The 13,520-nt window shown below is 35.6% G+C and overlaps 1 protein-coding gene across 1 annotated transcript in view; it reads left to right on the top strand.

Moving 5' to 3' along the window:
- Positions 1 to 13,520, top strand: part of CDH8 (cadherin 8) — a 150,560-nt gene that overhangs the window by 80,882 nt on the left and 56,158 nt on the right. Inside the window, exons 6-8 of the mRNA XM_075433595.1 lie at positions 2,025 to 2,192; positions 6,095 to 6,282; positions 8,983 to 9,236. Coding sequence (XP_075289710.1) covers positions 2,025 to 2,192; positions 6,095 to 6,282; positions 8,983 to 9,236 — 610 coding nt within the window. The remainder of the gene's footprint in view (positions 1 to 2,024; positions 2,193 to 6,094; positions 6,283 to 8,982; positions 9,237 to 13,520) is intronic.

The raw sequence follows: 13,520 nt of genomic DNA, 5'->3' as shown, positions 1-13,520 counted from the left end.
GCACTGTTGGTCTTGCTGCTCCTAACCCCACTTATCTATGTTGGAATGAAAAATCGCTGATTACATATTGAGTTCCTTGGGAACAAGAGATTACTCTGGCTTGGCAACTGCAGACATTAGATAGAGGTTTCGTTTTCATCCAGAATTATATTTGTAAAATATCTAAGATAACAACCCAACATATTTTATTGAAATCATTTACAAAAGTGTAGGTTACAAGACTCTGTTACGTTATGTTTGGTGGTTTATGTAGCAAGCATATTGCTTTATTCTAAATGTCTGGCACCCGCTTGCTCTTCCTTGGACCTGTGCTCAGCCAAGAAGAGAAGGTCTGATCAGATTCTTAGTATTACAATATTAAAGATAAATGGATTCTGAAATTACTAAAATGCATCTCTATTAATGATAAAGAGCAGGAACATTTCTTTATTGACCAAAAATACATGAACAGATAATCTCAGCATTACAGCTGCAGTGTCATTTCCAAGAAGCTTACTTAATAGAAGCTATCCCATGTGAAAAAGAGCTATCTGAAGTCTCCACAGCTATGCTAGTCCCAATAGAGATATCAACACTAACAGACTCGCAATGAATATTGACTGACATCTAAAAACTCCTGATAATACTTAACAAAAAACAGATAAAAAGAAAAATACAGTGTGAGAGCTACTGAAATGTACGATCAGGCTCAGCAACAGGTATATATGATCCAGGGTGGCCACTCTGTTCAACATGCAAATCTTAACAAATATACAGTACAATATAGAATTCTTGCCAGCTTTTTTTAATGGATTCCAAAGACTTGGTGAGCTATTGTCAATGTCTACCAATAAGACATGTCCTTCAGCTCTGTAAATACATGTCCATGAAAAGAGACACTCTTCTTTATGCATCATAAGAACCCTCAAGCACCATGGTTTAAAGGAACCACTGTGATGGTGGATTCAATTCCCCTTGGCATTCTTACACTTCACTTAACCACTAAGATAGTTCAGTAACTTGAACTATGTACTCTCTATTAACAGACAAATGATTTTTAAAAAAATAGAAATCAAAAAGAGGATTAAAACAAAAGAAGACATATTTCAATTTAACATTTAGAGTTGTTTTCCCTCGGTTTAGTGGGTCTTCTTTAGTTGATTCCTGTCTTTTTATTATGGTGGACATTACCACACTATGATGACCACCATTTAAATTTACTGTTAAACATTTAGTATTGCACTTTCCATACTGAATGTTGTGAATATAATAGCATATTCCAGGTGAAGAAGTTTTTGAAAAAAAAAGATTTTATTATTTCTCCTGTTAGAGGTCCATGAAATCTATAGGAGTTTGCAGTGGATCGGGACTCGTATTTAGCTGGACTGTCCCTTGCAGATATCTTCCTGCTAGCCCACTGATATTTTATATTTTGATATACTACAGATCGTTTTAATTCTCTATCTTTAAAAACTACTAAGCTAATAAAGTAGGTGATAGCAGCTTACTGAGATCATTGTCCAACAAGTCTCCAGCAGAAGTTTAGGCACTCAGTCTAGGACTTAAGTGAACAGCTGTAGCCTGCATTATATACAAGAGCAGATTAAATAATGGTTTTGGTTTTAAAGTATCTGAAGCAATTAATCTGATCAATACTGTTAATAGTATTTACAAATTAAGTTTACTACGTGGTTGTCCTCTGTTCATGAATTCTGTGAGGAAACAACACATTTCTGTGGGAGGTAGGACAGAAATCAAAGGATTTATGAGGAAAGAAATGTAAAAATTAATATGTATCACAGGTATGATTAATTCTGTGGTTTTGGACTACAATTTCATTGTATTTTTAATTAAATCAAGGTAGGTGACCTCTAATATACTTTTTTGAAAATCTCAAATTCTTCTTTATGCTTGGTACTAAGAGACAACTTAACTGTACCTTTAGCTGTTCAATTCTTATACTGATATTTATATATATCCATAAAAATAGCTGCAAAACTGCATTTGGGTCTGTACCTGACTTTCCCCCCCCCCCGTTATTATAGCTATAATTAAAACAGCTCTTCCCAACATGGACAGAGAAGCCAAAGAAGAATACTTTGTGGTCATCCAAGCAAAGGACATGGGAGGACATATGGGTGGACTCTCTGGAACTACAACAGTGACAATTACACTCACTGATGTTAATGACAATCCTCCAAAGTTTGCACAGAGTAAGTACCATTATATGTGTGTGTGTTCTCCTATACAAGAAAGTAACACAGAGTTTTGGGGGTTTTTTTATCAAGCTCTTTTTTTCATCCTCAAATTGTCTAGGTTTGTAATGTAATTTAAAAATATGTAGCTGCTACTAGAGAAAGATTAATAGTCCTTTGCCTGATTAAAGGCTTAGGAAAGAGGGAATTATGTCCCCAACAGTGTACACAGTGCTCTGTCTTCCTTGTTACCCCTCTTACATCCACACAAAAGGGCTTGAGGACTTTTTTCATATGTTTATTTGCTTTCAGTGCAGTTGTTTCTAAGTGCTAGTTAAAGTTGCTGTTACATGTCTCACACTGACAAGTGACACCACCAGTAAAAGACATATATAACTGATAAAAGAAATAAAGCATTGACTAATTAGGTAATAGCAAGGAAAACAAAGAAAATAAGTCTGAGTCTAGATAATTGTTGATCTTTAATTCAAAATCCGTATTTACTACTGTGGTTCCAATGGATATCTTGCTGGGCTAGGTTAAAATGATTTGGCATCCTGCTGAGATTCTCTACAAGCTTTGTAGTCTATTTCAAAGATGATGACAAAAAGAAAAAAAGAAGAGGGAAGAGCATAATGACTGGATCAATTTTATTTGGAACAGGTGCAATCTAATGCACTATTAAGAACTTATCTTTTTATCCAGCTTGTTCTGAAAAACTAGTTATAAGCTGTTAAGAGACTGTTTTGGGGTCGGAGAATGTTCACATCTAGACTTTGTATCATTTTTACTTTATCAGAAACATGTCTTTCTGAGAAGATATTGATGCACCCAATGTAAAATTAATTCTTTTCCACATATGTATGACTTGAATTCCACTTTTGCCCTGTTCTGAAGACATAAAGAGTGAAATAGGTTTGTCCTAGTACTCAACATGTGATAAATACTCTCCTATAGTCTAGAAAATGCACATATGGATAGGGAGAGAGAAAAAAATATAAAATAAATAAGCAGAGGTAAAAACTTATTTGCAAAATATATATTTTATTACCTCATCGTAGTGGTTTTTAACAGATAAGCACTCTGTGCAAAATAAAAGGTCTTCTCATTATAAAATAAGAAATGCATACATTTTTTACTTCATATGACATTGTATTGCTTGCATTTGTGTAGTAGTGTTTTCCAACTTATGAGGACAATTTGTCTAATAATGTAAACATCTATAGATGCAATTCCTGTCTGAACCGTATCACCAGAATGCAGGGGGAAATTTCTTTTATACCTACAATGTACTGTAACTCTAACTCTCTGACTACAGATCTATTTTTGCCGGCTTACCTGGCTTTTATGTTTGGTTCAGCACTTTCTGCCTCAAAAAGCCTTTGTCTGCCGGTATGAAAAAAGCTGATCAGAAGCTCGGCACCACTACTGGTGCTAATTGGTACGTTTGCTGGAGGTCGCAGCGGGAAGCGCAGGAGTGAATGCCTACGGAGAAGAAACTGTATTTTCCTTATGCAGTTTACTGCTGTCTGTTTTCCTGTAGTTTGGACACAGTGACACATTGACTGGGTAGCATGAGGAGTCACGAGCATCACAGATCCCTGAAATGTATTCTCTATATGGAAAATGTAAATTACTTTTCCTTCAACAAAGAGTGAGTTGCTGTCTTTGAAGCTATTACAGCTAGTGCATTCCAGTGCAGAATTCAAGTTACCACGTAGGAATAACCATTCTGCTATAACACTGATGGTTATGCAACTTCATTAGAAAAAAATGCACATACTATAACTATGTGTTATGTATGTATTGTATTTAATGAGGATGAACCATAGTAAATATTGTAACTGGATGTTATTACAAATTCTGCCTGTTAAAACTAAATATTCATAGCATGCTGCCTAGCATTACAGATTAGTCATGACTCTGGCCTTATACAAGAGCTGATAACATGTTTTTACACTGTTGAAGCACAGTTTGTGTTTGCCTGGGAAGGAAAATAAGAAAGGATCAGACTTACAATAAACCCTAACCAGAATGAAATAGAAATTCATAAGATGTAATACATGCTGTTTTCACAATAAATTGTAATGAACTCAGAAAGCAGTGTGTTTTATTGGTTTATTGTTTCCAGGCAGGACAGAAGTGTATATTTATGGTCTGATTTCAAAGAGAGTTAGCCTCCTGGGTTTTAGAAATGAAAAAGATGAACTTTCACTACGTCTGTGATCTCTTTGAAATAATTTTAGAGGCATTTTAGCAGTCACAGAAGCTTTTAACCTGGCAGTTTAACATAGGATTGTACTGAAAAGAACTGTGCACTGCTGTGAAAACCAAGGGTTTTCAAAGATGTGTAATGTGGATTTTTGGTCAGTTTTGTACTGTGACATCTTGACAGGACAATTCGTAATTCCTGAGCGCAATTTGTGTCGAAAAGTCAGTTGCATCATAATGATTTTTTTTACAATATTTTGTAAACTATCAATAAAGCTGAGAGAAAAATACCAACTTAAAAATGCAATCAGCTGTATCTGGAGATTTAAACCACAAAGTGTGGACAGCAGTATAAATTGTGAACACATAATTTGGTCTCCTGAGGCACTTGATTGCTTTGGCTGCACATTGTTTGTGAGCCATTATGAATATTCTTGAGGAATCTTGATGATCTCCAAATTATCTCAAATAATTTAGCCTAGAAACATTAAAGAAAAACAATACTTCACTTTGGGACAGACTATATGTATAGCTAATATATATATTTGTGAATTCCTCGCAGTTTCTTTCCTGCTTTCAGCTGTTGATACTGCAATCAGCCTACAAACAGTTAAAGCAACAACCCCAGAACATTTTGTTTTTAGGAAACCGCTAGCTGCACAGAACATTAAAAAAAGCACATTGTCTTAGAACAGCTGTGAGGACAGAAAAGAACAAGTCCAGAACCCTTTGTCAAAAACTGTTTTAGTGGTCTCATCTGATAACCTTGAATTCCTTTTGACTATTTTAATTACTGAGTAGCACTGCAGTTGATTATATCACGTATTAACTGTACCTTCAATAAGTGTAAATTACCAAGAGGTAAAAAAAAATAGGTACTTCATAAAGAATTTGTGAAGTAAAGCATGCATGTGTCTTCTGTTTGTCAGAGTACTGTTAAGAACTGGGATATATAATAGTAAAATAGGTATTTTGATTTTTCTCTTAATAAAAAGCTTGCAAGTTCTAAATGTTTTTTTGACACTTCTTAGGTCAGAAGGTTTGAAGCAAGTATTACAAAAAATAAAAATGCTGATAATTTAAACAGCACTTTTTAGTGGATTTTAGTCTAACTCTGCAACTAAATAGTAAATACACTACTGATTGCTAAGAAAATTTATTGTTTCCTTTAAAATGTGCATTTTAGGAGTTTCCTTTAATGTTTCTTAACTGGTTTCTTACCACAAAAGGAAGCTGGAAGGGGATAAAAAAAAATCTAATTGAAAGGGTAAAAACAGTAGTAAAGATCTGAAATTGTAAAAGTATTAGACTAGTTTTCTACAGAGTAAAAGCCAAAGTTTCATAGTTGAATTTTTAAAAAAATATAACTACCTGTCTGTAAATAAAATGGTAAGTTCAACAGTGTCTGCAGTAGAGAATGTTGCATACTTTCAGTGTTAAAAGTAGCTTAAAATTTAGGTTTGCCAACACTAAGCATCCCTGCAAGGAAGAAGCAGGATACTACTGTAATGGAAAGAACATTCACATACAGTAAACTGAATATTCCTATATAAGAAACACGTTTTGCTGCTTTCAGTAAATAACTTGTGTAAATGTAGTTTGTATCAGTTGCGCATCTCAAGAGTTTGCATTGGGGACGTATAAATGAAGAGCATGCAAGAGGTATTGGAATCAGGTGTAATGTTTAGTCTTTTCCTCTTATTTGTAAGGTCTATATCACTTCTCAGTAGTGGAAGATGTTGCTCTTGGTGAACCAATAGGAAGGGTGAAAGCAAATGACCTGGATATTGGAGAAAATGCTAAATCATCCTACGATATTATTGAAGGAGATGGAATGGATATATTTGAAATTACCACAGATGACCAAACTCGGGACGGCATTATTAGAGTGAGAAAGGTAAATGATATCTCTGTTAATAAAACTGTTTATTTCACGTACAACTACCCAGTCAGACTGTACTCTGTGAGAAGAAGCTGAATTTCCAAGGATTCTTTTAGCTATGGATGAGTTGTCAAGCCAGCGAAGTGATAAATAACCAATGTATTAGCCATGTCCCACAAAACTGACATTTAGGTGACAACTGGGGAGACATCCGTGGAAGTATTTTCTGTGCAGGGTATGTGTTAATCTTATCTGGCCTTCCACGTGGTCAAATCATACAGATTTTGCTTCCTTAGTTCCAGAGGAGAAGAGTAGATTAGAATTTACTTTCTTGGTGGTGTAAACTTCCAGAAAATCTTGGCTGTAGTTGCTATATAGCTGGTCAAATACTGTTCAGAGAAAAAAAAAATCATAGCATATTATTTAAATTACCTGATGTGTGAGAGGCTTAATCTTCAACCTTTTCTCATGTTGAACTCTCTTTGCTCAATTAATCATGATTTCAGTGAACCTTATCAAGGACATCAGTACTGATTCACACGACAAGTGCCAAATTCAAGCCCTAAAGAAGGCTACAACTCTGTTACCTTTTCTGTGCTTGTAGTCTTGGTGTATGCAAGATGAGGTATTTGTGTGTACACAACAGAAGGACCACCCAATTGCATTCAGAAATATGAGGAGAGACAGAACCTCTAGAACAAAGCTTGGCTAGTAATATCAATGAAACATCAATTGCAGACTTAAAATTCATTAGTTTCTGGGGAATGAGAAGAGAGACGATTCTCATGCTGTGTTCCGAGAAAGGATATGAATGTAACTTATAACACTAGCATAGAGGGCTTTAAATATGTAACACAGAGCACTCTAAATGAATCTTTGTTTGTTTGATTTTTTTAAAAAACAAAAACCCAAACCATGCCATTCCAGTGAAAAAAGAAGAATCCAATGAGTACAGGTAATTAATATTCAACTTGTACCTGTAATTAAAGACGTCAGGGAGAGTACCTGTCAAAAGTTTGTATTTTCTGTTTCTCAGTGAGTAGATCAGCACTGTAGATGCATAGTAAAATGATGTATATTTATCTAAATTTAGATCTGTTTTCCTAAAGAGAAAATTATGATATACATCCCTGATCTTCCTTACTGTTATTTATTCAATGCTGTGGCCTCTTTTGTAAACTAAGGCAAGTAGCCTTTTGCCCCAGTTCCCTTCGCTTTGTTTCGTAACTGAGTCTCTAACACGATGTTGTTTCATATACTCATTTTGACAGCAACAATAATTTTGGTTCTACTACAGTAGATGATGTATGGAGGATACCGCTCACCAACAGATTTTCTCCAGCCTAAATTCATGGGCTTTAGACAGTGTGGAGTAAATTTTCAAGATGATATTCTGATTAAGCATGACTAAATGTATTGGGGTGCTGTCATTTCTGTAAAGCATATGAAAAGCAATTGAAAAAATTATATAGGAGCTATGATTGGCAAATTGTGAATATGTTGGTTTATAAATCACCATTTATAATTACAAAGGCTAACTAATTTAAGAGCTGCTAAATAAGCAAGGTTTTCTCAGGTTTACTAGAATTTGTGAGAAAGAGCAAATCCCATTGGAGCTTGATTCATACCTGAAAAAAAATCAACAAAATTTGAAAGTATACATATTGAGGGCTTTGACAGACTTCCTGAAAGTCCCTATTTGTGCTCCTGCTGATATTTGCATTGCAGATTCAGAGTTTCTGTGTCCCTTTCTTTTTATCCCTGGGACATTGTAATGCAAATCTTAATATCCTTCCAATGCTTGGCAATTTGCATGTTTGAAATTTGAATCATTGTGAGACACAAGAGAATTATATAGTAAATATACCAATGTGCTTCAAGACACAAACTTGATTTGTCCTATAATGAAAAATTCTAATATTCAGAAGTGTCACAGATTTGGTCTTTATTTGGTATTTCATTCCTTTAAATCCACTATGTTTTCATCTTTTATGTTTTAGTATGAAACTGTAAAATAGTAAAAACAATGGTGACATGGCAGGTATATTGATAGAATAAAGTAATCGGCTTCGTGTTTCTCTCTCTAAAAAAAAAATAAGATACAGAAATAGAAATTGCTACAGTTTTAAGAAATTCCTGAGAGATGTCTACCTCATTTACCCCTATATACAGAAATGCCGAGTTACCTGAAGTACAATAATATTGAAGTGCTTTCTTACATGATTAAGTCTACATTTTTCCACATAATGACTCTCATGTCCAACAAATAATAATTGCTAGTTCTTTGCATTTCTCACATGGTTCTGGAAGTAATAAAATATTTATTCTTTGTGGAGCTAGTATAATATTTTTTGTTATCTCCAACTAACAAAGCACTGATTAAGTGCATTATTAGTATGCAAGTCATATCACCAACAAATTCATAGTATTTGTCTGATGTGTAATTGTAATGGTATCATTCATGAGAAAATATTTTGGTAAATTTCTTGTGAAAAGCACAAAAACAGAGTCTTGTTTTCTCTGAGGCTGGTTAATAAACAGATATCAATATACACCTAGAAAATTTGCAGTTTGGATTTCTGGGAGTGGGAAGTGATTGCATTAAAACTCACTGAATGTGCTTAAATGCACATAACTTTCATCCGCCAGCATTATATTAATTTGTTCTCTCTCTGTGGCCATTAGTAAAAGACTAATCTTTGTCATTCTTCACAGCCACTGGACTTTGAGACCAAAAAATCCTATACTCTGAAGGTAGAAGCAGCCAACGTTCATATCGATCCTCGCTTCATCAGTGGAGGACCATTCAAGGATACTGCAACCGTGAAAATTGTAGTAGAGGATGCTGATGAGCCACCAGTCTTTTCATCACCTACTTACCTCCTGGAAGTGCATGAAAATGCTGCTATTAACTCGGTGATTGGTCAGGTGACTGCTCATGACCCTGATGTGTCTTCCAGTCCTATAAGGTAGTGCTGCTTTCCAGTTCTCCTTGAAAAAAATGCTGCCAAAATGCTAAGTATATTTTTCCATACTTTGTATGATACTGTTCTCATGCTGTTTTATTTCCGTGAAAATACTGGTATAGGATTTGTTTTATGATGTTAGATTTATCAGTTCAGGTCATTTTCAGAATGATAAAAATACTCCATGCCCCATGAGTAGTCTTATGAAACAGTAGGAATGCAATGAAAATAGGAAACAGGGTGTATGAGGTCTCAAGGAGATGAATCGTCAGTGTGTATCTGTGCAGTTATTTTAAATAATCTGCTAGTTGCTGCGCTAACAATACTGAGTTTATTCCATGTAGTTGTAGGCTTCTCAAAACATATTTTGTATTCCTTTGGCTAAACCAATTCCTGGTTTAAAGATAGAAAATCAGAGATGCTTATGCCCATATGACTTTTGCATCTTTGATTTACAATATTTTCCCTTTTTGATCTAATTTGAACAAAATCTGTTGTTCCAGTTTCATCAAATCAGTGTTTTCTATCTCATTTTGATGAGCACGTGTCTTCCTCTCCCCTTTTGTTAATGGTTAGTATGGTCTGATGCCAGTGTTCCCAAAACACATTTTGCTATGTATAGTACGGCCTGCGAACAGCATGATGAAAACAAACACAAAAATGTCAAATTCATAGTGAAGGTATATTTGGAGAGAGTCTATTTATAATCATCATCACTGTGCATTACTGCCTTAGGGAATTGAAGCTACACAAGCATTCTTCAGCATTGTGAGGATGATGCTAATTGTTACAGTCTATCACTTAAGACCATTTTCTAATCATCAAGTTTGTCATAGAGCCAAACTTTACACCTTTATTTATGGGGCCTACATGTTGCATATAATATTTTAGTATTTCAAAATTAGAAATTCAGAATTTCCAACATGTTTGGATCTGTTAGAATGTGTGTATGAAGAGGATGGAGAGCACATTGGAGTCTCTCATTTCTAGTTCATCCTTTCAAAACTAGTGAAGTGTAGTGTTAACTATCATAGATTTCTATACAAATTGATTAGTCCATTTTCTACTGCAGCACACAACGCAGACAGTGTTAATAGACACAGAATTTATTTTCTGACCAGAGAAGCTCTCAGTATGATCAGAGATGGTAGCCTGATCCTAGAAATGGGAAATAAATGAGGGTAGTTACCCAGGTTAGAAAAATGTTACATAAACAGAAAAAGCTATAATAACATAGAATTCACGGAGTTTGATCAATCACAACTTAAGCAGTGGCTCCACCCCTGATTTTATTACTGCTGTCCACTGGCTTCTGTGAAAAGGGCTTGAACTGCTGCTACAAAGGGTCCTCCAAAAGGTGTGTGAAGCCAGCTATGGTGGCAGCAAGTTGGCTTTCTTCCCTTCATTCCAGCTCGATAGTAATTTCTCTTTCAGTTTAACCTTAGTTCCCTCCCTCTACACCGTTCTCCTTTGCTCTTGGCTTGGTCCTGTGCTCCTCTACCTCTTGATTGTGTCCCTTTTGTTCCTCATCTCAGCCTGACTTCAATTCTGTTTCAGTTTTACCTTAGCTATTTTTCCAGTCTTGTTCTGTTTCCCTGGAATTCTTTTCTAGTCATGCCTCAAACTCCTGATAATTTAGACCAGCTACAAGCCTACCTACATCCTAAAATTGAGCCTCTTTATTCTGTCCAAGCCTGAAAAAATGAGGTGAGTAAATATTTCTCATAGAATGATAGAAAAGGTGGGTTGGAAAGTTACCTTATAGACCATCTAGTTCCAAGACCCCTGCCATGGGCAGGGACACCTTCCATTAGACCAGGTTGCTCAGAGCCCTGTCCAACCTGGCCTTGAACCCTGCCAGGGAGGGGGCAGCCACAGTTTCTCTGGGCACCCTGTGCCTGGGCCTCGCCACCCTCAGAATAAAGAATTTCTTCCTTATATCTAATCTCGGTTTACCCTCTTTCAGTTTAAAGCCATTACCCCCTGTCCTGTCACTCCATGCCCTTGTAAAAGGTCCCTGCATTTCCATTTTTTTATCATTTTATAGATCAAGATATTTTCAAAGTTTCAAAAGCAAAAATATTTTGTAAGTGAAAATTGAATTAGAATTTTATTACTTTATCATGTCATAAAGAAGCAGTTGACATACATGAAACAGAATTGGGCAAAATTCACTATGTTTAAGCAAAAAGCTAATTAATTATTGTAATTTATATCTTCTTTAGAAATACTGTATGCAGTACTTTACAAGATTTAATTTTTCTGCAGTATTGGCTTGATAACTTCTTAGGGAATATACAGAGCTCAATTTTCTGTACAACTTTTTTTTTTTCTTGTTTGCTTACCTGATTAATTTGTCTGGGCTGGTTTTGTCTGGGATAGCTTTGGAAAGTCCAAATTCCTTTTTTTGCATTTTTTGCATGAAAAGTATTTTGATTAAAAAAAAAGATATTTCAGGTTAGAAATTCTACCATTATGGGAACAAAAATATTCATCAGAGACAAATAGGGAGCAGAAATGCGGTTAATTTCTTACCAATTCGGAAGAAATTTGGAGCATGGGAGGTTCTAACAAAAATATGTGGAAGCAAACCCCAGTGACAGGCACTGCAGCTACTCCAACCCCCTCGACAAGTGCTGTGGCTACTCCAGTCTTCAAGCAGGGCCCTGTGGCTATTTGAACTCCCACAAGAGTCAAAAAAGGACTGTCGTAGTTTAGCCCAGCAGCCGGCAACTGAGCACTGGACAGCCGCTCGTTCACCCCTCTCCTTCCGCCCCAGTGGGATGGAGAGGAGAAATGGACAAAAGGGGAAACTTGTGGGTTGAGATAAAGACAGTTTAATAAAACAACAAAGGAAATATTACTACTAATAACACTACTAATAATAATGATGATAATAATAATCATGAATATGTAAACCAAACTTTATACAATACAGTTTTTCTCACCACCCGACAACTGATTCGCCGCCAGTCCACAAACAGCGATTGGGGAACCCTGAAATCACAAATTTAATGAAATTCCTGTAAAAGTTCAAGCTCCCAGACAAGAGAGGAGTTAAACTCACAGACGTGAGTAAGAGAGCTTCCTGCTCCCTGGCCAACCCCCATTCATAAACTGAATGTGGCGCCTACGGTATGGAATATCTCCATGGCCCAGGTTGGCTGGCTGCCTGGCTGTGCTCCCCCCAGCTCCTGCACAGCTGCTCATCCTAGACTGGAAGAAGTCCCTGATTTCATAGTGACAACCGAAAACATCAGTGTTATCAACATTCTTCTTGTACTAAATCCAAAACACAGCAGCTATTTGGAGGAAAATTAACTCTATCCCAGCTGAAACCAGGACAGTTGGATTAGAATGTTTCATTTTGATTGTGCATTTGAAGTGTTTATTCTGTTATTATATCGCATATATGATGTAAATTTTATGTATGTTCTGTGATACACTTTCAAAAATTTTAAACATGAGTTAAAAAATTGAAAATCAGAATCAAAACATTCTATTCTAAAAATAATGGACTGTATTAATACTGCCTGGCCATTTTTTAATGTTTTTTTTTCTTTGAAACAGATTTTTAGGAGACAACAACTAATTGCATTTCAAGGAAATTGTATTTTTCAATAGATATCTGTTCTATCAATATTTTAGTTAGAGCTTTTGTATACGTTTTTCTTAAAACTCCTAGCAACACAAGCAAAAACATGAATCTCCTTATGTGTTACCAATACCACATCTGCTGCACATTAGTCTTATACACAAGGACTCAGTAAACTCAGAGTATTGCAGTATCATAAATTAAATAAAACTTGGATATCTCTGAGCATGGAAATACTCCCATGATTGGGTTGTGAGTCAAAACCTTGAAGAACTTATGAAAATTATTATAGAAAACAGCCATGAAAGAAACTTCTATGTTTTCGTTTTTTTAAAAAAAAAAAAAAGGTTAACCTTATTTCTATCCAACCCAGCAGTAATTTGTTTTTTATGCTTGCTTAGAAGAGGTGAAATGTCTTCTCTGATCTTTCCATCACTTGATCTCAAAGTCATGAAGGCTATCGTAAATTTACAAGCAGGTATATGAATGTGTTACCAGTCCGGTTCTGAATGTGCCCACCTCATGGAAACACTTGAAGGGGGTTATTTAGCAATGTCTTGTGTGAAATCCAGAGTTTTGGCACTGGTTATTAGTCTGACATCTCCGCATCAGCCAAAGAGATTTAGACACTTTTAGATGGATGGGACTAACAGAGGCTTATATTTTGTGGGACTTTTCGCATGGTGGGTATT

Source organism: Opisthocomus hoazin, chromosome 12, assembly GCF_030867145.1.
Source record: "Opisthocomus hoazin isolate bOpiHoa1 chromosome 12, bOpiHoa1.hap1, whole genome shotgun sequence".
Classification (NCBI taxonomy): Eukaryota; Metazoa; Chordata; class Aves; order Opisthocomiformes; family Opisthocomidae; genus Opisthocomus; species Opisthocomus hoazin.
This window is presented reverse-complemented; position numbering and strand designations above follow the sequence as displayed.